This window comes from Argentina silus (assembly GCF_951799395.1).
Source record: "Argentina silus genome assembly, chromosome: 13".
Classification (NCBI taxonomy): Eukaryota; Metazoa; Chordata; class Actinopteri; order Argentiniformes; family Argentinidae; genus Argentina; species Argentina silus.
In genome coordinates this window covers 10598007-10625361 of record NC_139667.1, presented here as the reverse complement: position 1 = coordinate 10625361, position 27355 = coordinate 10598007, and the positions used below count along the sequence as shown (strand labels likewise).

General features: G+C 40.0%; 1 protein-coding gene across 3 annotated transcripts in view; it reads left to right on the top strand.

The window, feature by feature from the left end:
• nkx2.2a (NK2 homeobox 2a) overlaps positions 1–18852 on the top strand; it is a gene marked incomplete at its 3' end in the record, with an annotated part of 178693 nt that extends 159841 nt beyond the window's left edge. The window contains exons 2-3 of one of the 3 annotated variants that reach the window (XM_083683700.1): positions 17444–17702; positions 18305–18852. In XM_083683700.1, coding sequence (XP_083539826.1) covers positions 17447–17702; positions 18305–18852 — 804 coding nt within the window. In that variant the 5' untranslated portion in view covers positions 17444–17446. Of the gene's footprint in view, positions 1–17418; positions 17707–18281 lie in introns of those variants that run through there. The other 2 variants (XM_083683699.1, XM_083683698.1) reach the window with 2 other exon arrangements.
• Positions 18853–27355: the final 8503 nt, after the last annotated feature.

The following is a 27355-nucleotide window of genomic DNA, read 5'->3' as shown; positions in this document are numbered from 1 at the left end:
CATACAGGCTTTGAAATGAAACCCAATGTGGTTCTTGCCCAGAGACAGCCAAAGAACCCCCTTTTCCAAGTGTATAAGGCTGTATTCACACACTTGGATTCACACACTTCCTACCTCATAAAATATCCGGTCTCACAATTTCTTTGCTTGTAATATTTTCTTCCCAGTGTGTTGTGGCAGCTTTACAGTCAGATATACAGTAGCAAACAACCATTCATGGACCCATTCATTCCTGTTGAAAGAAATCAACATTACACAGCCTTCTGTTGATTTATAGTTTATAGAGTTCATTTACAGCTATGTTGGTACTGGATGTGTTGAGCAGGCACACACAACAGGCATGGACTATTTTCACATGCATGCTTCTCAGAAATTATTCAGCGTAACCTGTATTAGGTGAAAAGGCTTTTGAAAAATGCAGTGTTTGTGTACACAGTCCAGCTGACCACATATTCAAAACCATCCATCGTTAGGTGTGACACTATTAAATAACACTATTTAATTGATTGAATATCTACATCTCAGTGACAAGATTCAGCAACCCTTTGTGCTCTATATAATGTTAGCTATTGTCACCAAAATAAGTGTATACACATGTGTACAGTAACTCACTTTCTTTTGCTCCCTTTATTGTAGAAAATGAGTTAGAGTTGTACCGTGCGTGGAAATATACTGTCGATATTTGACACTGATACTGCAAATAACTAGAGCCCTTAAACCACACTCTCTCAGTAGCTATTCAGACAGAGAAATGGGCTCAGATGTTTTTAGAGCCATCACATACTGTGGGTCTGCTCACCTACTTGTCCGAGCATCTCTTAATCCCAGGCTCATGAGTGGGACAGAAAGAGAGAGAAAGGGAGAGAGAAGGAGTATAGCAGGAAATAAAGGGAGGGGAGTGCTGTGTGAAAAGACAGGCCCTAGTTACCTCCGTTAGTCCCCTCTTGAGATGTTTATCGTCAGTAATGACCTGACACCCTGATAGTTCCGGACAACGGGAGGCACAGGCCTCTTAAACCACTCTGAGACATCCTAGCAACATCCAGTGTCCTCTTCTCCTGGACCCCTTACCCCCCCCCCCCCCCCCCCCCCCCCCCTCAGCCACATCTCCCCCAAACCCGACCCCCCACCCAGGCCCCTCAGTCTTGGGAGAAGACCTCCAGGCCAGCGGTGAACAAGAAGGGTCCTGAATAGACCTTGGCCCAGCCTTTTGTCCAGCCCCACTGCAGAGTCCCTTTATTTACTCAGTCTTTACGCTGTATGTTTTCTGTCTCTTAATTGCATTGCCCTCTGCGTCTCCTGGTCAATCAATACCACCTCCTCCCAATGACATCAGCCAGCCTTTTCACTGGGTCCTTTCCAGGTGACAGGAGGCTTTCATGGGAGAGTTGGTGAGAAAGAGCCACATCATACTACCGACTCCTGAACCCAGAATGGACATTGTATGTGCCTCTTCTCAACTGTCCCCCCTTTCCTCAACCCAATCCACATGAGAAAAAGTCATCAGAGGAGGTTGGAAAGCATCTCCCCTATCTGCTTTGCAATAATGGCAGAAAGTTGGCATGGTTAGCTATAATACAGTGATACAAGGAGCAGTTATAATCTAGAAATGTATCAATGATCAACCGCAGATATTTGTACACAATGACAAAATTCAATTTGGCAGGCTGATGTTCGAAGCATTGATGAGATTCTATAGTGCACAACCATAGCTTGGCCAACATCGATAATCCATTTATATTGATGACACCATTCAATAACCACATTTCTTGTAGCTCATCTACAGAAAACAGTCCAATATCATCTGCATACCGTATAAGACATGTATGTTTATAACTTACACAAACACCTTTTTGACTTCCACTTTGATGGCCTAAATGAGATATGTTGTGTCTATAGAAAACCAAATGCCAACTATTTAGGTATCTATATTAGTATGTGTCTATATGTGTGTATGTTGGTAAGTGTGTGTGTGTGTGTGTGTGTGTGTGTGTGTGTGTGTGTGTGTGTGTGTGTGTGTGTGTGTGTGTGTGTGTGTGTGTGTGTATGCATGTGCACTGTAATATAATGTACTCTATGTACTCTATGTATGTATTCATGCATGTACTGTCTGTCTGTCTGTCTGTCTGTCTGTCTGTCTGTCTGTCTGTCTGTCTGTCTGTCTGTCTTTCCACCTCAAATTTGTTGTATAATTAGCTAACCATTATGTTCACTTATTAGAACAAATAGTAGAGAGGATTCTTTGGTTTTAGAGCAGTCAGCTGAGAGGGTTGTGTGAGTGAGCATGCTCACTAGGGCCCTGTCTCTGCTACCTAGTCTTGGCTCCTTTTCAACAGTCCCGCTGGCCAACTCACTTCATGATGAGTGCGGTTAGTGGTGCAATCAGTACCATCAAAACAATTTTGCTGAACCTTGACTCGGGAACAGAGAGAGAAGGAGAGTTGACATGCTTTGACCACGGTTGTGTATGTGTGACCGATCACATTATCCACAAGAGGCCTAACCCTCTCCTGTGTCCAATTCAGACATGATTCCCTCGAGCAACACCATGACAATGTTTAGATAGAGGAGGACATAATTATCTTTTTGTGTACTTTAATAAGGAGACATCCGAGTGCTCCGTCTACATGAGCACACAGTCCAACAAACTACCGTAGAATGATATTATCTCCTTCATTCGACGCAATTAAAACATTAATAATTAAATGGCCCTAACTAACATAACTGGTATGCAAATTCTGCGATTTAGAGAGTTAAAGAACACAAGGATTTTTTTTTCCCAAATGGGGACCATTTAAAGTTGACCTCTGGAAATGTTATTTTGAATGCAATGTGATGGCGCTGTTTAATTTGAAGAGGTACTTATCTCAAAGTCAACATCTTACGTCTGTTTTCCTGTCGCACGCTTGGTCACCCTATATTAGTTTGTAGCCTGGCAACCACAAGAGCAAAGCTCTACCAAATGGTTATGTTTGCAATATGACAGACCCTGTGTGCTCCTCCAGAGCTGACCCCACCAGCCATTTTGTTTCGGGCTCGTGGAGGTGTCAGTTATAAACGTTACCTTGTCTCAGCAGGTGTGCCTGGATGGAGGGCCCTGCGGCTCTGAGGGGGGTCACCAACCCCACCACTGTTACCCCCCATTTATTTGAATAATGGGCCATTAGGAAGGCTGGATGTCCAATGTGAAAGTAGCTGTTTGTGGCTCCCGGATAAAAGAAGTAATTACCTGGGAGAGGGAGGATGTAGTGTGGTGCACACTCTTCCTCAGCTGGGCTTCCAGACCTCAGTCTGAGTATGGTCCCACCATTAGGTGGCGACAGAGAGGGGAGTAGAGAGAGGTCTAATAGTCTCAGCCCTCTGCATCATGTCACACACTATACCTTGATTGTCTTTTGGATAAACACACTATGTGTATACTAGAAAATGGATACAGAGAATGAATGAATTGGCTGTCATAGCAATGTTAAAGCAACTTTTCATCGCTTTGTTACACTGTAATATATAGTATGTCATGCCAGACTTTGCAAATGGACACAATCACTTTACCCTGTCCTATGCATCATATATTTTTGTTTCTGGATTCAGATGTTATGGTTTCATATCTGATTTGATCACATACATAGTCCATTCCCATTTTGATTAGAGTTGTAAAAGTAAAATATTGTATATTAGATAATAGATAAGAAACAAGGCATATACTGTATTACTCAATATATATATATATATATATATGTATATAGATATATATATATATATTACTCTGTGAATGAAAATACTTTATTTTGTTTGGCAGAAGCTATCCTCTAGCAACCTGTGTACTCTGTGGATCATATAGGATCATGGAACACACTGAGTGCACAATTTATTAACATTTGGATCCTTCAGACAAACATTGTCCTTTTTGGTTGACATTGTAACTGCTGTTGCCTTATGAAACCGTAGCTCAAGAGAGCCTTGCCATGCCATCAATTTAGATTTGGATGGGACTTACCTTTATTATATACTTGTATTCATAAAAACCACAAATGTCCAATTAAATATGAGTTCTTAGTCATTAATTTGCCCTTGGAGGTTTATTCTTCAATTGATATCACCTTATAAAAGCATCCTTTCAATACATAAGAATAGGAGTCCAATTTGATTACCTCCTCTAATGGCTTTACATCCATCTTCATCTCCTTCCAAAAAAGTTTCCATCTATCCACAAAACAATGTTAATTGCTAACATGGACCCAGTATAAAGAGAATATCAACAAGTTAATTGTCTGGATATTTGTGTTGCCCATCTGCAAACGCCACATTGAAATGTCTAAATTGCATTTTCCCCTTTTCTGCTATTATTTTGCACACATTGTTAATGAAAAGGCTTCAGAAATGTGCAGATGGGTAGTGCTTGCTTCATCAAGGAGCAGTCTGTTATTCAAGGTTGTTCAATTCCTGCTGTATTCCATCCCTTCTGCTTCCCTCCATTGTTGTTCTATGGCTGACGTATTCCGGAATTACCTCTGAAGGTTGCATCATAAGAAATACTTATTTTTCCAAACTGCGCCTATATGCACATTCACACCCAACACACCAGTGCCACAGGGGAGCAGGCTCTGATTTGGAAGTCTCACCCACTGGACATATTTTTGCTCATTTCAACTATTCAAGGCCTTAGTATGGTGTGTGGAACCACATAATGTGGTTCAACATAAACTGTAAGGTTAGAACTTAAATCCTGTGCATCTAATTTATTGTGTTCTTAAAACTAGTTTAAAGTAGGCTTACACAAGTTTGACAACAGGTGGGACTATCATTATTTTTTAATGTGACATTTGGTTTTTGAGGTCAGTCAGCCATCAGCTGTAACATGTGACTTCAATAGTTGGAGAATAATCCATTACATCAAGCAACTACAAGCACTTCTACAGCTTGTATGGTGGTTTCAAGGGTATTTCATGACTTGTCATCCCTGAACAATGGTCTGTTATCAGAACCAGCTTTGGCATAAAAAAGTCCTTCGAGCTTTATACTGTTTAATCTCTCAACTGAAATATTTCATGAGATACCTCATTGTATTAACGAACAAAGTCAATGAGTCTTCTCTTACCTACAAAGGCAGTAGCTACAGCTCTCAAGAGACTTTCAAATGTCGTTTTTGACAGAAATTGGATATGAATGATGCATTGCTTAATTAACAATAGGCTCACTCTTTCATGTTTATGCTCAGGATAAGATATTCATTTTTTTTGCTGTTTCAACTTGTTATCAGTAATGTCAACGTGTCTTAAAATACAACGTGTTGAAATGCAACAATGGCCTCAGAAGGAAATGTAAATCCATTGAGTGTGTGTGGTCCTGTGTGGCTCAGTTGGTGAGGCATGGGGGTAGCAACACTAAGGTTGTTTGTTCAATTCCTGCTGTGATATTAAGACAAAAATGCATGCACTCACTGAGTTGTAAGTTGCTTTGGAAAAAAGCATTGACTAAACAACAAATATTTCAACGTGATCTCATTATCATCTTTAAGATAGAATATGTAAAGTAATGTCCCAGAATCCATAAAGATGTTTACTCGTGATCTCCTTGTGAAAAAGCAAAGCTGTTTACCACCTTGTGAAAGTTTCCACGAAGCACTGCATTAGGGAAGACTTATGTGGCGGTTAGGCAGTATTAGACATTAACTTTGAGTGGTTAAGGTAGGGGTTGGGCATTAACTTCCAGTTGTTAGGGTACAGGTAAGTTGTCTGGGGAAGATATTAACAAGGTTAAAGTATTAACCAACAAGAATTGGCAAACAAAAACATTAAACATTTCAAAAAATTGCCCCAAAGCCGCCTTGAACCTGCGAGTCAGGTTGCCAGTATTGGCTATATGCCCTCCCCACTCACCACCCCCACTCCCAACCTACCTCCTCCTTCTTTTTGTAGCTTCATGCTGGTTGAAGTTGCTTGCCTAGAGGGGATTTGTAAACATATGTACTTCACGCTGACTGCCCATACACATAAACGTCTTTACAGATTCTGGGACATTACTTTACGCAGGATATCATACAAAATGATATATTCTTCTGAAAATTTGAGATGGCTCTAGTACATTTATTCCGATAACATAAAGCTCATCTCAGTCTTGTAATGCAGCCTATCTGATAAAATGCTTGTAGTAGTGCCAGCTACCATGTGCAAATGGACCATACAAATACAACATACAACCATACAACATACAAACACAGGAGTTTTACACTATGAGTTCCCTCTCACTCCTACTTCACTGTGAGTCTGCTGAGGTAAGCAGCCAATATTTTATCCCTATACAGCTTTTGAAGTTGAACTCAAAAGCAGTCCTTGAGGGCTAGAGTGCAGAGACCGGACAAGGACAGACTCACTTACCTCAAACATACCTGGATTCAAGAACTGATTGTCTGCATTAACGGCAAGGTGCCTGTAACTGAAGACACAGAAACCTCTCAGTCCTTCCTTCTGCTCACCTTTACCCACACAGCTTGGTTCTAGAATCGATGGAGATTCTTGTGGGTGGATGTTTCTTGACTGCTCAGAAACCATCAGATGTCAACATTGGCATTTCATTGTGACGGTCTCACTGTTCTTGAGGCAGTTTATCTAGAACTGGATTTACTTTTCCAACCATTCTAAAGGCCTCTTCAGTGGAGAGGGCCTCATTATTGGGCTGGTCATGACCATGGTTCAATGCTCCTCTACTTTCAGATGTTTTTGTCCACCTCGATGGAACTAAATCTGCTAGAACGACCTTCTACTTTGTAGTAAAGGAATACCACACAATGCTTCTGTCAACATACATTCCATATTGAATTCCCTAATTGAATGTGGTCCCTGCCAAACAATGGACCAACCCTACATATTGACAAGATGGAGTCATTGGAAACTATTCATTCTATTTATGTTGCAGCCCTTGAAACATTCTCAACATTCCGCTGTAAATTTCAATTTGTCTTTCCATTGATCATTGGTCTGAAAGATGTGTTGATCAATTCAATGGGACGTTGTAAATGCTGGTTTTCATTTCAACCTATTATTGCATGGATGAATTGGTTTATATTCTATGTTCTATCTATGTTGTGGACAAAACATTCTTCACAATTGCTGACCTTTTGACTCAATGGGCAAATAGTTCTACAGTATACAGGTTAATGATTGGAGTAAACTAGACTGCCACTCTTCATTTTGAGTTTGATGGTAATAGTCAATGGCCTTCAAAAAGGCATTTGCTGTATTGACATTTAACCATGTTACGTTATGTTCCCTGTAGTAATGGCTTATTCCATCTCCTGGGTCATTGGCAACTGCACATATAGTAAGTAATGGGACAGTGAAGCATTTTTTTTTCTTTCGGCTCTGCACTCCAAGAGTTTGAAATCAAACAATTACTATGAGGTTAAGGTAGGGATTCTCAGCTTTTATTTGATGGTATTTGTGTACAGATTGGGTTAACCATTCTGAAATTACACCACCTTTTTATGCATAGTCCCCCTTTTTCAGGGTACCCAAATGTAATGGGACAGATTTCTCAAATGTCCAAATGAAGCACTCATGTTTATTATTTGATCGACAACCCTTTGCATGCAATGACTGCCTGAAGTCTGTGACCCACTGACTCCAGCAGATGCTGGGTATCTTCTCTGGTGATGCTCTGCCAGGCCTGTACTGCAGCCATCTTCAGTTGTTGTTTGTTTTGAGGTCTTTTTGCCTAAAATCGTATTCATTCCTAGAGGAAATGAAATGCATGTTAAATTGAATTTAAATCTGAAGATTGGCTTGGCCAGTCAAGAACTTTAATCTTTTTGGCCCTGAAAAAGTCTCCTAGATGCTATGTCAATATGTTTTGGGTCATTGTCTTACTAATTAAGTAAGTAGTATTAAGTACTTACTGAAGCGCCATCCAATGCATTTGGTGGCATTTGCTTGTACTTGAGCAGACGTTGAGCAAAGTAAGCAATGTAAATGTAAATATAAAACGTTTCTGTACACTTCTGAATACATTCCACTGCTACCGTTAGCAGTTACAATCATCAATTAAGTTAGTCAGTTCTCGTGGAAGCTATACATTCCCAAACCTAACACCCCCTTCACCAAGTTTCACAGATGAGGTGGTATGCTGTAAATCTTGCGCAGATCCATTTTCCCAAACTTTATTCTCGCAATCACTCTGATACATGATAATATTAATCTTATCTGTCCACAAGACCTTTTTCCAGACCTCTTGCAGGCTTTTAAAGTACTTTTTAGCAAACTGTAACCTGACCATCCTTTTTGAGGATAACTAGTGGTTTGCACCTTGCAGTGAAGCGTCTGTAATTTGGCTGATGATGTATTCTACGGACAGTAATCTCTGACACCTTCTACCGACCTCCCAGAGAGTGTTCCTGATCTGTGGGACAGTTGTTTTGGGGATTTTCTTAATTATGGTGAGCATCCTTCAGATATCCACTGTGGATGTCTTCCTTTGCCTACCAGCCCGTTTGCGATTGCTGAGCTCATCAGTGCTTTTTTTTTTCATTTTAATGATGTTTCAAACTTTTGACTTTGGCAAGCCTAAGGCTATGTTTTTGATTTTCTTCTGAGTTTTGTTCAGATTTTTTCAGCCTAATAATGACTTCCATGACTTGACTTATTGACACCTCTTTGGTCCTCATGTTGACAGACACCAATAGCAATCTCCGAAGGCAAATGCAAAGCATAGAATCAGTACTAGACATTGACAGCTCTCGTATGCCTGCGCAAATGATGTGACGGAACACACCTGACTTACCAGAAACGTCTGTCAAGCTAATTGTCCCATTACTTTTGTCTACCCTAAAATAAGTGGACATGCATACAAAGTGTAATTTCTGAATGGTGAAACCAATATATACACAAATACCATCAAATAAAAGCTGACAATCTCTACTTTAACCTCATAGTAAATGTTTGATTTAAAATCAAAACTTCTGCAGTGTTCAGCCAAAAGAGGAAAAAATACTTCATTTGTTCCATTACTTAAGCAGGGCACTGCATGTATTAGAACTAACTCACGTAAGCTTTTCTGACATGTTGATGGAAATGCCAGACATTTCATAAGAGCTGGAATTAATTTTGTTTCACATCATACCTCTCCATTGAACTGTTCCCACTTAAGCCCTGTCTCCATGCCTTTCCCTTCCCAAGAGGAACTGTGAGAGGACGGAATGCTAAGACCCATCACCCTCCACTCCACAGCTACTCTCTCACACAATGTGCCATCATCACCATACAAGAAATTATAGTATACACCAATCTTTTGAACCAAACCACTTTTGTCTTGGACTAAGAAAAACAAGGCTTTATTTCCACTTTCCCTCTTGGCTCTTACTAGGCCAAAGACTTCCATTCATCTAACCTGGCACCCAGGGCTGAGGCTCCTAATGGTGAATCCCTCTAAGTGCATGTATTGGTGAGGGAAAATCGGCTGTGCCTTTTAATACGAGAGGGCTCACTATCACACAAACCAAAGGTAATGTATATTAACTAACTCCCAGATCAGGAGTCTCAGCCACTCTGCCTGGCTCACACAAAAGCACACAAGTGTGCCCTCAGGTTTAATTAAACATTTTTTCCAAAAGTACATCTTCTGTGAAAATCAACCCCACTTTCCCTGGCATTTTGTGTGTCGAGAAGCTTTCCGTCTCTCGGCTCTCTTCGAGTGGTCGATATATTAAAACTTGAACTGATTGATTTCAGAATGCCGTGCCATCAGTGTCTTTATGCGGCCGTTGACTACATCTGAAGTGTCTTAGTCATCCAGCTTTAGGCCAGGGATTGATGATAGCTTGACCGGTGGGGGCCTATCTTACGCATCCTTGTTCAGGAGGTCTTGTATTTAGCCCCCAGAGCACTTATGATGAATCTCAAACACCATAAGGGGTTGACAGAATGGGTGAGTGGAAGGTATTTCTCACTCATCAAGAACCTCATGAATACATTCAAACTCTAACTAACTACTTTGGTTTAATGTGGAATTTTCAACGTGGGATGAGGCCAATTTATTTATTTGTATTCCTCACGTCTTAGCAATACTCTTGAACACAGTGATAGCAGGGAGGATAATCTCACTCTTTCATCAGTAAAGTGGCTGTGCACAAAACCCATCAGTAATGCATTCTGTATTGATTGATGGTCACTCCTGCAGTACTAGGCAACACCATTATTAGCATGCAAAGATTCCAAACTGCCCACAATAAAATCATTGTGCCTTGATTCAAGTTGTCCTCCCTGGGGTGTCATAATACCACAGCTGATGTTTGTTTCATACCATTCTCTTCTCAGCAATCATTGCCATCCTCTCCTCATCCATAGATTACAAACAGATGTACTTACTAAGTACTGTTGCCACACTCTGTGAGGATCTATGAATTGAATAAACCTGTAATTTTCCTGAAAAAAAGGTATATGCAAGAGGGAAATACAGTTCTAAGATGACATTTGTAATTAAGTCCCAGTCACAAAATGGTGAACACATGTTAAAGACAATGCAGTTGTTCTTTACATCAAGATTAAAAAAAAATATGATTTGATGATGAAATGTTTAGCATGATGAATTGGTGGCATCCTTTGCTTTAGGCCCTATTAATAGTTTCAAACTAAAGGGCTAGATTACCTACTTCATGAAAAACTTTCCATAACAGTGTGAAAAAAGTACAATATATCATTCGCAAACTACAGATAATCAATTTACAATTAAATTGTTGAAATATAATGAAAACGCATTGTGTGGGGTGGACAAAAAATGCAACATGGATAGTAGCTATACTCTATGCACTCATTATGTTATCTAATTGGTGCTTTTAAAGTGATTGTACCAATATTGGGCCCGGCTCAGTTGGCAGAGCTAGGCGCTAACAAAGCTAAGGTTGTGGGTTTGATTCCGCTGGGATATCGCGGTGGATAAAATCGTCTGCTAATAGCATATATTGTATATTTACTGCAGAACACATAGTGTAGCCTATAAACAAACGTATAATTTATTTTCTTTTTTGTTCATCTTATTTTATTTAGGCCTATGTGTAGTGTATTTTTGTATTTAATGTAATATATTATTATTATTATTATTATTATTGTTGTTGTTATTGTTATTATTACTATTAGTAGTATTGCTGTTGTTGTTATCATTGTTATTATTAGCATAATTATAATGAGTCTATAAAATATTATGGTAAGCGTTTGTTTTTTCGATTCGTTTCAAAGATCTGAGAATGAAAATGTATTGTTTTCCCATACTCCCTAATTTTCACGCGTGTTGCATGTTTGCTTCCAGATTGAAAGAACTTGTGTGCTTTACTTTTTTCGGTAAGGACATGTTTAGGCCTTTGATATAACTTTGTGTGCAGTTTAAACGGCATCATTGAGAGAGGAACACTCAATTGAATTGAATCATTGTGACCTTGGTTATCAATCATTATTTCAGGGTATTCTAATCTAATGTAAACGGGGGTGTCGCATGCATGGATAACATGCCACATCTGCTCACTCGGCATCGTCGCCTCTTGGTTACCAAGCTATTTATTAGAGACCCTCCTGTGCGACGAACTAGACCACGAGTCACAGTCTAAAGAAAAGCCCAACTCCATTGCTTACTTTCAGTTTACACATGTGAAAGATTCACATGAAAATAGGCTAAGACAAGGTTTTAAATATCAGGAATAGCGCCAAAAAAGTAAACTGAACGAGAAAGTGTGGTTGGTTCAGTTGAAAGCGCCCAGAGGGAACCGTGTTTGCTCTCATGACCAATTTATTGCCGATGAACATATGGCCAATATTTTGTCTCACGTCATAGCAGGGGGAAAACAAACATCATGCAATGTTAGCGAGTCAGCAAGAGCAGAGCCACTTGGCCAGCTATGCAAACGCACTTGGACAATATCAGAAGAGGAGCACTTGCTTTCTGGGTATATAAACCACATCAGGCTTATCTCTGCACGCACTCCTGACTCCCATTTGGAGATATTTCATTAACTCCGCGCGTCGTCTTAACGCTGGCTACACCACTCACCCCTTCCATTCTCCAGGTGAGCGCAATATATACCTGTGTTAGATTACCTCCTTTATAGTATACATTAGGGTTTGTAGAAGAAAAATGTCCCTTTTTCTCGTTTTTTCCATGTGTCTGTCTGTTCTTTCGAAGAATTAGCTGCAGATAAACACCTTTTCATCATCTATACAAGCCAATATTGTGTTTATGCTACTTAACTTGAAACTTGAGTTTTACACCGATTTTACAGATATGTTCCATTATTGTATTGGTAATGACAACACACACGTGGGGATAATGTGTTACCGTCATGGAACCTCACTGTGACAGATTTCCCACGATGTTTGGCCTACTTTCATCTACCGCGCATGAGCCACACTATCCAAATCTAAAACAAGGATATAAATGTTTTATCTTCAGGTCCCACTGTTACAGAACAGATACAGAACAGTCCTCACCGATAAAGAAAAAAAACACATATGTGAATGACTACACTTTCTGAACGCTTTGTGGTGGAGGGACTGATGCAATTTTGCTGGAGTAAATGTGTTTGCAAGTGTAGGAATAGTGAATGATACCAATAGAATACTCCCTTGTGAAGAGATACAATTGAGATAACAAGAATAACGTTTTTGTATCATGCGTTAGAAATGAGATATGGTAGAGGCTAGGTTGTGATTTCTCCCTGTCATTTCGCAACTCTGTCAGTAGAGTCCGCTAGAGCATTACAGATGTCGCCCTGGTACACCCTACAAGTCCTACACGATATAAACTCCCCTGCATAAGAGCATGGTGTCTATTGTGTCATATTCTAGTGACAGCAATGGGCATTTGTCATGAGTGATTTGAGTTTTGGAGTTTTAAGTCAATGTAATCGTATTTGCAGGGTGCATGCATGCACAAATAGTTAACAGTTGTTTCTCCTATGATTAATTTCATGCAGGTCGTAGAGACTAAAGCAACTGTGCCTTAGTCTCTGTGTGATTTTCAATAGGGGAACTGATTAAAAATACTAAGCTGTTTAGCAATTTGTCTCAGAGAAGCCGATAAAGGCATGGCACGCCTAGTCTAACACAGTGCGGCATGAAATTCACCGTTACAAATATACTGGTGGTTTAACAAATGAAGGCATCTCCCCGGGCCACGGCGCAGTGCTAATCTCGTTGTGACATGTTTAATCATTAAAGGAAGGGAGACGAATAAAGGCTCTGCGTTTGCCTGGAAGCGAAAGGTGCTTGGATTTCTGGAATCAAACCGCTCCAAATGATTTGTGCCCCAGGCCACCTTCCCCGGGCCATGGCTTAGCCCCATAAATAAACCGGACGTACTTTTACCTGCATATATATATATAGCCTTTTAATCATAGATGGTTGAAATCGGTCTTGTCACTTTATACATTTATCATGAGTAGCCCGAGGCAAACGGGGTTACCTTTATCAAAGCCTAACCGGCAGCCCGAGGCATCGAAACACGCTGAAATTCAGCGATTAAAAGAAGGAATGATCAACGTTATAATACATCTTCCTGCGGCATTCTTAATGCATTCAATCGGAAGATTTATTTAATCAAGTGTATAAAAGGCATTTCTTCATTAATTTGTGAACAATAGTTTATTAAGAAATGTGGGAAGATGTGGTTAGCATTATCTTCATTTTCGTTCGAGGCCCTATATTTGACTTATTTGAAAATGAACTGATGATGGCCAAAGCCATGTTCTGATGTATTTTGTATTGTACAGGCTATCATTTAGATAAGTCCAACCATCGTATGAAATAATAATAACAGCTGTGTACAACATAATTCACTTCTGTAGCATTTATTCTTATAAACCAGATACTTAAAGTAATCCAACAGCCTATTAATACACTTTGTTATTAATAACAATGGGATATATCAATAATCATACTCGCTTCAACATGTTAGCTACTTCTTCTGCATGATCCAATTTAGCGACACACAACCACTATAGCTGGGCATTCCCAAAGGAATTGGAAATGCACTGGTAATTTATTGTTTAGAGTCTATCCATGCCTTTAGCGACAATTACACTCAACTGGGCGGTAAATACAAGCCACAAGCTTAATATCTCCTCAAAAGAGCGCCACAGTCAGAGCTCTGGCTGCTGCAGAACGCCAAGCCTGCCCGTATAGAACAACATGTTTTGCTGATTCTTGATGCATCAGTGGCAGTGACAATGAGCAATGTTTTGCAGATCGACACTGTGGCTGTGATCATTGTAGGGTCGGCTGATATCTCACTAGACACTCCCAACACTGAGGATGGAACCCTATACCATAGTGTTTGGACAGTTTTGCTGTATGGCACTCTCACCCTCACCATTAGTAGCCTATGCATTTTCTACATATTTATACGATGATGATGATGGCGATATTTGGCTATTATTATTTGTTATTGTAAGACGATCTTTATTATTATTATAATTATTATTATTACTAATACTATTATTATTATTACTAGTAGTATTATTGTTGTTGTTGTTTTGTTTCTATTTACATAGCCTTTTGATAGTCATAACATTATGATAGCGAAAATTGTATAGCGAAAATAGCGAAAAATGCAGACTATTCATTTGGTTGGTGAGTTTACGAGCATACTTGATGGAGTGGCTGGTTGTACTGTGCACACACATTGTCAGTTAACTGATGCTGCCTTGCAACTGGCCACAGTCTGAGTGAAAAGGCAGCAGCCTGTTTGAGCTACCTGTGAAAGTAAACAGGTAAACACAAGGAGATGGCTCTCCAAGTCAAGTACGGCCACTTAGCCTGTGCACATTTACCTCTTCTTGCCGAAACCCTCAGTTCAATTGTTCAAATACATCCCCAATAACTGCCCGCAGACCGTGCGCTCCCACAACCACCGTCACTATCCTCTCTAGGTTTGTTTTTTTTTGCCACAAAGAATGCACGGACGGTAAGCATGGGGCTCATTTTAATATTCAATGCATTAACAACCGTTTTGCAAAAATAGATGTATTCATTTGAACCTAATAACGGGTTCCCATTGAGTATCGTGAGGACGTGCGTTTGAAGCAACACTTCTACCGATGCACTTGTTTTGCTGGTTTACCGTGTTTACTCCACACATAGCGGAGTGGATGCCCCCGAAGGAGTCCCCTACAGATCGGATTTCTGCAGCATTACTCGGTAGATAAGGTCAGATAGTAACCTCTCTCTCAGAAGCCTCGTCGCAGCTCCAGTTCGTCCATACCCCGCTCACTTCAATGGAGCCATTGTAGGTGGTTGAGACGGCAGTGTGATTAATTCTATGTGCCAAAACTAGTCTGGTGAAATATTTACCTCTTGGGTCAGATGGTCTGGGCTTCCTGAGAGTGTAAAACAAAAAAAGCCTACCACCATGCACTGTTGGTTTAGGGAATAATAATAATAATGCTAATAATAATATTAATGCTAATAATAATAATAATAATAATAATAATAATAATAATAATATCTAAATAATAGCCTAATATAATGTTAGTCTATTTAACTGACGGTGATGTTTCTCCTTCCCTTTGGATCATGTCTGTTGAGGAGGGGAGCCCATAAAGTTTACAGAACGCGGTAGGCCTATTTATTTAGCAACTCATGTAAATGGCATATGCACTAGATAAAATGTTTTGACACCTTTATCGTATGCGCCCCAAGTAGGAGAGGGAGAGTATGTGTCTGTGTGTGTGCTGAGATGAAGGACTTTCCTTAATATTGTGGAAGGATTCAGGATTGAATGAAGAGATAGTCCATTGAAAGCAGTTGAATGCCATGACAACTACGAACAACCTCAGATTTATTCCAAACAGTTAGAAAGCATTGTGCAGGGGCGTCAATCATCTATTATTTCGCCCCTGAAATAAATGCAAAAACTGCGCCCGGACAAAAGCTTCCAACAGGAGCCGGACATTTGTCTACATTTCCCCCATTGTCTGCAGCTTAGCAATCGGTTTGTATTTGTGTTTGCCCTGGTCCGACCACCCAGGATGCGCAGAGGACTTGCTAAAAACGTGAAACATTGTCACCCACATCACATACTAGATAGCAGGCAGAGTGGCAACAGCAGAGAGAGGGGGAACGACAGAAAAACTTGAAGGCAGGAAAATAAACTACTAATCTACAATGATACGTATCTTTCCACGAAAAAGGTGGAGATAGAGCACGCGAAAGCGCATCGGAGGAGTCGGCAACAAACATCTTCTGTGTTGTGAATAAAAGTGCACAATGACGCAATTATTATCTGAATAAGGGAATTAAGAAAATGCGTCGTGAAGTTGTAGAAGAATGGTACGAAGTCCAGCGTAAAAATGTATACTTTTCCCGCATAGATATGAGGTGCTTTACCTGAATAGGCTAACCTTCCCTCGACCAGCTGACTGGTTACTATTGCATTATTATTGTTATAATTATTGTTAGTATTATTATTATTATTATTATTATTAATTATAATAATAATATGATTATTATGATCGTTATAATTATTATTGTTACCTTCATCATTACTTTCATCGTCATCACCATCATTTGGAACCTGGACTATCATTATAGTTATTATGTTCGCTCGGTGTTTTTCAAACAAATAAAATACGACTTCAGATTTAGCGTAAGCCCCTTGTCCTTGAGCCTCAACCAAAATATTGACTCAAAAGGTTTACATAAATTATCTTGAAAATTAGAACAACATCTCTTTCAGGAGAGAAAGTATGATTGAAATAAATAGTCTATCGAATGAGCTTCTGTTGTACCAACCACCAAAAATCAGTTTTCCAGCTTATTCATTCAATATTGTACATATGCGGAGAGTAGGCTATAACGCAAAAGCTTTTTCAGGAGCAATTTGTTAAAACGCGCGTTCAAGTATTCGGAGTATAAAGCTACTTGGAGGTCCTTTGTATGTAAATAGGGTGTAAAAAAGGCCCTCCCCATCTTTGTAATTAATTGACACGTTATACCACTCATCATGTTCTGAAGCACCAATGGTAGAGGCTCGGAGCTCCCCAAAACCCACAATTTCACATCTGCACACACTGTCTTCATCCACTTGACTCCCAAGACCCGCCCACACGTGGCCAACCTTTTGCGTTTTTAATGCTTTTTCACTGCAGGTTCATGTGTTGAGACCAACCTTATATGGACTGATCGGACCGGTAATGGCTTATTTCCCCCTAGCACCCAACAGTAGCACAGTATCCATGAGCCAGATATAGCACTTGAGCCACTTTGGCATTCTTCCTGGACTTACAGAACTGATTCCTCTGCTTCTTGGTTAGGCAATGGTTATCGACAGAGGCTCATGATTTGCTTTGACTGAAGTTCAACGTAAAACGGACTGAGTGATCCTTTTTCCTAAAAGCTCGATTGTTGTTTTGTGTTTTAGAACAGCGGATTGCCAAACTGGTGCAGCAAGTTTCCTGCACAACATTTCCCAGAATATGTCGTTGACCAACACAAAGACGGGCTTTTCTGTAAAGGACATTTTGGACCTCCCTGACACGAATGATGAAGAAGGATCTATCACTGGAGCGGAGGAAGATACGGAAGGGACTGAGACAACAAAAACGACTGGAGTTTTGGTGCAAAGTCCGCTAGAAAACGTTCAAAATCTGCCTTTAAAGAACCCCTTTTATGATACTAGTGACAATCCTTACACAAGATGGCTTGCCACTACGGACAGTATTCAATACTCACGTAAGTGCCGTTTAAGAATCTTAACTTAATTTGTAAAGCATATCCTGTTAGTCTTCAGACTTTGCCTTTTTTGTGAATGAGTATCTTATAAAGGCTATGCTATCATAAGCTATAATTGATGGAATGCAGATTATCTGTGTCTGGGCTCAGTGGTGCCCTTGAATGACGTGCAGATGTCATCTTTATTCACCGTGCATTTCTGCGCTCGTCTTAAGGCGTTAACGCCATAGAAATAATGTAATGTTTACATGTGCTCTATCAAGACGTACAGTTTTTAGAATTTGATCGACAAATATAAAAGCATCGAGTATAAAGCCACTACATAACGGGCTAAATAAAAATGTGACCCTATGCATTGCCTTCTAGTATGATGAGGATTTGAAGACAGACAATGCATGGTTTGCTGCTTCAGTGAATCCCTCTCTTTGAGGGGACTGCTGGAAATTATTTTTTTGCCATCCATATACAATTATGTGGGCAATATAGTAGGCCTAATACTATCTAAAACGTATTCAAATTGCCATTTTAGATGTAGATTGGTTATGAGTGTTTGTCACTAAACATTGCCAACATGTTGACTGTTGCATTCTTCTCCCACGCAGTGCATGGTCTATCAGCTAGTTCACAAGACTCCGCCAAGTCCCCGGAACCCTCCGCGGACGAATCGCCAGACAATGACAAGGAAACTTCAAGCAACGGCAGCGACTCCGGTAAAAAGCGAAAAAGAAGAGTGCTGTTTTCCAAGGCGCAGACATACGAACTTGAGCGTCGGTTTAGACAACAGAGATACCTCTCCGCGCCAGAGAGAGAACACCTCGCGAGTTTGATTCGCCTGACACCGACTCAAGTGAAAATTTGGTTCCAGAATCATCGGTACAAAATGAAGAGAGCCCGTGCAGAAAAAGGTATGGAAGTGACCCATCTCCCCTCTCCCCGGCGGGTGGCCGTGCCTGTCTTAGTCAGGGATGGAAAGCCTTGTCATACTCTTAAAGCTCAGGACTTGGCGGCCACTTTTCAGGCTGGACTCCCCTTCTCGGCGTATAGCGCCCAGTCCCTTCAACAACTGCAATATAATGCTCACTACAGCGCCGCCACCACGCCACAATTCCCAGCACATCACTTGGTGCAAACGCAACAGTGGACTTGGTGAACAATTAGAGACTGGCGGGCTGCCTTTTAAGAGCACGATAGGGAGTTCACGACAAAATAAAGACTTTCATTTTGCAGCTTGACCCTTATCTATCATTTTTTTCGGGGCTAATGTGTGCGCCGTGTTTACATGTTTTCGTTAAGAGAACTGGGTCCAGCCTCTCCCTAGATTTAAGAATGTCAATGCTCTTGTGAAATTTTGTAAAGTATGTTTGTGTGTTGTAGAGATGTTTTCTTTTTGTCCTCCGTGTTATAAGCACGTACAAAACCACTTTATAATTATAGACAATTTTATTTCTTGCTTCTTTTACAATGGACCGAAAATATTTATGGCCATGAATAAACATTGGCGACTTTTAGCATTTTTCATTTGTTTTTGTTCTTTGTAAATACTCTGTGGTAACTGTCTGCAATCCAGAAACATTTCAGGAGCGTTTAGCTGGAGATAAAGGATATATTTCCAACTTTAAGGAAAGGAATCATTTTTGACAAAAAAAAAATGTCATGACTGTCGTAACAGGTCCCATATGATTATGTGAATAACAGTTAAATCGCGCGTTGATGGGAAAATATCCCGATTTTTATAAGGATTTTAATAAAATGCTGTGTTTCAGAAATTACGTTTTTGGCTTGCGTGTCTTAACTAGTTCCATTGGACTTGATTAACTGAATAGTGATAATACTGAATAGACTGCGTAAACATATTATGGTAAGGTGTGAGACGCGGTGCGTGCGTAAATGGCACAGAATGGAGGTGTGCAATAACCTTTCGCGCACTTGACTTATTTCTTGTGCACTAAGACGAATACGTCGACATGTTCTGAATGTGGACACGTCATTAATAAGGAGGCTGAAGTCACTTGTTAAAATCCACTCACTTACTACAAGAGGGCTTCTTCAGCCCAGAAGCTTTTGAGTCAAAAGCTCTCATTTTCGATATCCACGACTGCCCTCGGACTCGGCTGTTAAGTGATTTATTTAAAAAATTGATTTAATGAAAAGGCTATGTTTTTGCTGAGGCCTACTGTTTTTCCCCGCACATGTTAACATGGTTAAAACAAATAAAAAAGAAACAAATAATAATCAATAGACCTACCATTAATATATGAGGTTTATAGGTTACAGCGGACCTATCCTTTGGCATTAGTGTTTTATGGATGAGCTAGATCTTATGGTTATGGATGTTAATGTCTGTAGCCTATCAAAAACAGTTCTTTAAAACTGTGTGCTCAGTAAAGTATAGTCAATAGAAGGGCCAAATGGGTCCCAAGTGCTTTACAGAACGCATTGTGGATTATCAGACACAATTCAGTATCTTGAATAAACATGATTACCTTTCTAAAATCTTAACTGCATTGTGTTTGTCCCAGAACCGAAGTCCTAGGCCTACAGCAGATGCCAGTTTCGGCCCCTCTATCGTTGAACAAACAGCTAAATTGACACGAATTGCTAATTATTTACAGAATTCTATCTCAAGGGGCACGTCTTTTGGTCCAGCACAGACTCAATTTGTTTTCCTCAGAGAGGGTAGTAGCCTATGTTCGACCTTGGTTACATTTGCAAGCTATGCCAGTGATGTAGGCGTATTCCCTAATATGTCGTTGCTCTGTGAGTAGTTTTATTAAAGTCCTTATTTATTCAATATCAAGTTGACTTCCCATTCGGAGACACGCTAACGGTAATAGTCATACCAGTTGCTGTAAATTTGATAAAACATTCAAACATTGAAGTAAATATTAGTTTGTGGCTTACGATAGGGCCTAGTCAATAGGGCACCATTTCCATAAAATATGTGAAATTGTTGGTTGCGTTGACTTGTTATCCATTTGGGTGAAATATTAACCTTTAACTATCAAATTAACAAACGGCACTATATAAAGTAGAAAGCGATGCATGAATTATCAACATCGCTGGTTCTGGCAACCCCTTTTACAGAGCGTTGGCATCATTTAGATTCCGCTTAAGTCAATAAAACATGTTGATTTCTGTGTGGCCCTAACCCCGTTGCCCTGAGATTTACCACTGTGACGGGGCAGTTTTGCGCAGTCTATCGTCGCACAATATACAGTACAAAACACAAAACACACACAAAGGCCTCAGGCCGGTTGTCGTGGATGTTGGAGGCGTGCATATTAACAAGGAGTAAGAGTGGGAATGCAGACTGTGTGGATAGAGACTGTCGGAGTTTCTTGGTGCTATTCAGTTCCTTTATCTCGGCCAGTGCATCCCCGAGTCAGGGAGATGTATCCTTGGGTTTTTGTGGTGCCTGTCAGTTGGTGCCATTGTGATCGTTGTAGTACACGTTGTATTCCATATGGACAGCTGGGCTCGGGCAAGGAGAAAAGGATCCCTCACAAAACCCAAATTGTGTCCAGCTTTCAAATAAAGCATTGTTGTCTCTCAAAGAAAAACGAATTAAAAATTCGTGCTATATCTATTCTGGAAAAAAGAACCCCCATTCACAGATAACAGGGAGTCCTTCTTCCTTGATAGAGCTATGCTAACAACAGCCCTCTCATTTCTCTTTCTGTCTCTACTCCCTTCGATTCTCCCGGCTGAAAGAGTGATTATTGTCTGTCCCCAAAAGTGTATGGTCACTGTGCAACAAAACTATTTTAAAACTCCTAAATTCGGGCAGTCTTACTTCCTGTTTGCTTTGTCTCAGTGTCGCATCTGTAGCACATTTCTATGCTCCATGGAAAAAAAATACACGATTTGTAAATGCAGTCTATAGGGTATGACACCACAATTCAGGAATTTTGGATGGCATGCAAAACAATTTCCCTGCGAGTTATCCATTTACGTTTTCGGAAAACATTTCAGAAATGTTCTTTTACTATAGGTTTCATATGTACCCTGATATTCGTAGGCCTAAAAAGCAACTTTATATTTGCCAACAACATATAATCGGATAGAATGGGTCATTGTCAACGATGCCAATAACTATTTAAATGACATAGTACACTTATGTTCTAAAAGGAGATACATAGCAATAGATATGACACAGATATACCTCGGCCGTGTATTTTATTTACACCATTGTCGGATGTGAATGCATCTCTCTAATAGGGCTTCTACTGAATGTTTGTTCGTGAGCTATGTGTTATTGTATTTGAGAGCAGAAACGACGATTATAACGCGAAGTCGAGTTGGCCTATCAATCCGACAAATACAGATTTTTTTTCGTATTAATATGAATAGCTGAGCATATATCGCACCAAGCTTTAACATTAGATGAATGGATTTGATGTGTTATGATCTCTCTTATATATTGTGTAGGCTGTATCCATCAAGCTATTAGTGACAGATATTGAGCTATTGGCCTGTCCTAGTCAATTAACTGCGTGCGTAATTTTGGAATGCAACACTGTAATAAGCTATTGCAGATGTGCCGCATATATTTTGGCTCCAAACTTGTCCTGGCTGTGGTAAATGGTGGACGTTTGCATGGCAGGTAGAAATATTCCCCGAAACGCATATGTAACTTTCCACCCAACTCTGTCCCTTGTATGCGTATTGCCCTACACGACAATTATGCAGCTCCTCAATGCTGGAACAGTAGCAGCTCTGGGTTTATCTGAAATTGCCTTGGGAAGCACTGGGGGAAGAAACTCAACAACATTAAAACAAACATATTTGTGTGCACCATAGTTCACCCCGTGGATAATGCTATTATATGCCTTGAAATACAATACTTCAGGAAATATGCACTTGGGACTCCGTGGATCTTCGTCATCCTGACCATTTGAACCTCGACATAAATCATTTTTTATCGTGTACATCTCCAAATAAACGAGGATTTCAAAGCTATAATAAGCGGGGCTTTCATTTAAAGGAAGCAATCTAGTTTTATTGCCTTAAAGAAGATCCAGATTAGATTCGCCTACCGCCGTGACACAGTGCAGATATTAAAGAGAGGGGGAGATGGGGAGAGAGAGAGCGAGCGAGAGAGAAAGAGAATGGGAATGGCGCATACAAAACATAGTGGAAACAAATCGTTACGCCTGGTTGCCACAAGATGGAAGCAGAGGTCTATGGTTTGCGTGTACATTTCTTTGCCCTCTTCCAAAGAGAGTTATAATTTACCGAATGGAATTGAAATGTTATTTGACGGCAATAATAAATAGGCCTACACAACTGATGAACAGCAAGCACATGTTGGTCTATGCCTATATGTTTGTATATTCTTGTCACATCTTTAAAACCGATAATCGTGATACAATTTGTGTTTATTGATAATTAAAACCTTTTATTGAAAAGTTAAAGAACAACAACAACCCCAAACTAAGTAGAATAGGTTATTAGTCATCATATCAATCAACGACATGCTTTCTTGTTGGAAACTTTAACGGAGACTGAGAGAGAGAGAGAGAGAGAGAGAGAGAGAGAGAGAGAGAGAGAGAGAGAGAGAGAGAGAGAGAGAGAGAGATAGAGAAATCCACAGTGTGGCGCAATTGGATTGCGAAAAAATTTAGATTTACACCATTTGTGGGGCCTATAAATCATAGCACTAGGCCTATCAATGGTTTTCATAATTTGAGCGCTATTGTTTGAGTCCATGAAGAATCGAGATTTTTGAAAATGGGACCCTGAAGTTTGAATGACTTTGCACCACCATCTCGATTCTTCATGGACTCAAATAATAGTGCTCAAATTATGAAAATCATTGATAGGCCTAGATATGCACAATGCTATAGTTTTAGCATTATGCTATATGATAAGAATGCTATAGTTTTAGTATTATGTTTTATGTTAAGAATACATCTTGCCAGAGTGTCCCAGTTTTGGGAGCTGTGGGCTATGGTGACCTTTATAGCCTCGGTCCCCCCTGGAGCCAGTCAGTGGATTTGGCTATGATTTGGACCCCTCTGTAGGGAATGGTGTGATCCTGAGGTGCTTTAACAGGCTCAAGGATGGACTAATCCACAACTGCCAGAATTCAAATCATCCTAGTGCCTACAAGACTAAACAGCAGAGGTGGGTATTCACTGTTGATATGGCATGGCTTTGTTAAAGAAAATATGTTGCAATAGTTACATCAAAATGCAAGGAGTTGTGTGGAGTAGTTTTTGTGTGACTTTTTATTTGCATCATTTACAATAATTACACTCAAATGCCAAGTGTGTGTGTGTGTGTGTGTGTGTGTGTGTGTGTGTGTGTGTGCGCGCGCGTCTGTGTGTGTGTGTCTGTTCCGTCTCCACCAGGCTATCAGACGGACACTTCTCAGTACCTTCCTTGCCGGCACGTCAAAAGATTGGGTGGACATGGGCCCTAGGGGTAAAAGCTCAGCTGCCCTGAGGATGTAGCTTAATGGTTGTGGCATGGTGAGTCCAGGGAGTATGCACCAGCCACAAGCCATGCAGGGGAGTCTCACCAAAGATTTGTAACGCTAAGATCATTTTCAAGTCCATCATTGGCAATGGATATGAAGACAATCCAATAGTGCTACAAAGCTTCCACCCCTGGCCAGTGAACTGCAAGACTGGGAAAAGCAATGTCAGCTATAGTGACCTGTACCATGCCCACCTTGCAGTAACAGGGACACAAGCCTGCTGATTGGGTGCTAACCATCATAATCTTGGGTTTATTCATGCAGTTATGATATTCAGAGGATTGTTGATAGAAATGTAACACATAGATCTGACAAAGTTTTGTGTTCCACATGACGGAGAATCAATTGAGCCATATATGCTACATTTCTGTCTGCAAAGTTTCCCCTCTCACATTCATCCCCAGACATTAGTGTTGGCCGCAGAGTTACATGCGGGAGGGCTTTGTGTAGAAAGGGTGGGTATTGTTAGAGGTAAGAGTAATTTCATTTGGCAGTAATGATTGGCTGTCATTGCTAAAAGAAAGGGTGTGGTTTACATTATCATGTGGGAATGTGAGGTGATACTTTATTCAGGCCCATGTACAGTAACTATGTAAAAGCAGTCCAGTAACATGCTGTTTGTTCTATTGACCGACTCAGATGGATCGGGGGTTTGACATAATAGACTGCATTTTGTGGCTGTCTGCATGTTCATGTGATACAGAATTGTGATTATTTTAATCTGCCCTTAGAATGGGTCCTACATCTGTGGATAATGAGGCGTATTAGTACACTGCCACCTCGGTAACTCGCAACGTTGATAAGTTATGGATTTGGATAACTTGGTGAGGTAGCTCCCTTGTTTGTTTAAACTGTAAAAGTGTTCCACAGTAAGGCGGGGTCAGAGGGAGGTGAACTGTATCTGAGGTGGTTTGGCACTAAGATCACACTAACCTTGTCTAAGACCTAAACACTTGTGTGAGGGTTTAGCTTAGCAGGCTAAGGTTTTGTTGTGGCGCAAGGGACACCCGGGTTCAAATTAAAGTATTATCATTATTATTAATGTGAGCCTTGGAAGTCGCTTGCAAGACAAGCAGATGTTGTGTCCCAACAGCCACAGGTTGTTGAGGTGGTGGTGAAAGCACTCCTCAATGTCAGTTTCTACAGAGATTCTTGTGGCATTTTGTTTGTTACTTTGCTGTGCAATGACGTTATTAAATTTGAAATCATTGAATTATTTTGTCTTGCCTCTTCTTTGCATTTTTTTGCTCAACCACAATCCAAAGAATCAGTGGCTTCCTATTGGCTGTTGATTTGTATATGATTCATTCCCTACATAGCCAAATAGAAATAACAGCAACTATTTGGTGGTAATAATAATAATACAATTACAAAAAAGTAAACCAAAATATTTATCAATGCACAGTCAAATTGACATTGACTGTGTGTCGGGAGGGCTGGTTTAATGTTGAAGATTGAAGTTAAAATGAAAAGATTTCACCTTGCATCTTTGTTGATGTTGAACTGAAAACCAACGAATAGATCTTTTCCTTGGATTTATACCATTATCACTCAGTGACCTTCAGTAATCCTGTATCCAGAAATATCAATACAGTCTCAAATACCAGACATTTCAGTAATGTAACTAAAGCAATTATGAAATGTTCAGTGCAGTCAATAACATGGCATCATTGAGTTCCATTTTAATGGCATTAGGAGGCTCTTGAGGTGGAGAAGGTACACTTCTTTGGGTCTCCATGGAATGTACGATATGAACCAAAAAATGTGCATATTTGAATGGGTGAAATCAATGAGAAACAACTCAACACATCAAAGACAGTTGCTGCTACTGAAAATAATTGTGTGTTTAAAGATTGCACAACCACTTCACATACGGGTTGGGTATCTTGCTTACCAGGCAAAGCCAGCAATTATCTTTCGCTGTAGGAGACGCTGAGTTTGCAGTTCTTGAGTGAGGGCTTTGTGTGTGTCTGTTTTTAAAGTGCCATAGACATCCACTAGTTTGTTTCGTGTTGTCTCTGTAAAAAAAGTTAACTTCAAGGTGCGTGTTCACAATACACATCAGAACATATATTTGCTATTGGTAGTTTGCAAAAGTTGGGAGCCAAGGGAACCTATACTTTATGGGCTGGTTTCCTGGACCTATGACTAGTCCAAGACTAAAAAGCATTCTCAATGGAAAATCCTGACTAAAAGTGTGATTAACAAACACTATTATTACACTATTCCCTGCCTTATTGATGTAAGCCTGATGAATTATGTCAACAAAATTATGGTTGCTCTATTATTCATTTGATAATATTTGCTTATTTAAGTGGAAACCTGAAATATGTTCTTTAAATGTACCTCAATATCTTTCAGTAGAATATCAATGTGGCATTCACTTGAGCCAAGTTAAATCATGATTGAGCTTGAGCAAGAATATTCATACAATACTAACCCTATGTTCTTAAAGGGGGTTTGTTCATTAGATTAAAAATACAAACATCTATTTACATTCTAGAAAGTATATTTCATAAAATGCATATGGTAGACATGTATATGCATATGGTAGACACAGTTCAGGTGCTCAAAAGTAATGTTGTAGCGAATACAGTATTGTAATTTCTGTATGGTCTTATTTTCTTCATCTTCTCTTTCCCAATGTTCTACCTCAGGGCTTGAATTGTCTTGTTTAACAACCACAATCTTCTCAAGTAAGATGGGCATTGGAGACAGCGTCAACAATCATGTTCCAAGAGTTGAGGGTTTATGCCTCTCGCTAAATGGATTGTCTCACCTTCTTCACAAGATGGACCTGAGATGCTTCACATGCCAGCACTGCAAATGGATCCTTGGACTTACACTTTGATAATGATGACTCATCATCTGTCTCAGATATGCTTCCATTGGAGACTATAGTTGAACCCACATAGTCATAACAGGACAATTACGTGGAAGCTTTGTGTTCTACACTCTACTTAAACTCTAGTTCTTGAATGTAAAAAAAAAAAAAAAAAAGGTGATTGATGTAAGCTATGCATTTTGTCTGTCAGCTGTTTGGAATTCATTGATGTCTTTGTCGGGGTCCCAACGTTATAAGTCATGTACCTGTGCCCACACTCAAACCTGCAGTTAGAGCTGCCGCTACAGTTGACATTGCCCCTACAGGCAGGGGATAGAGTGCACATTC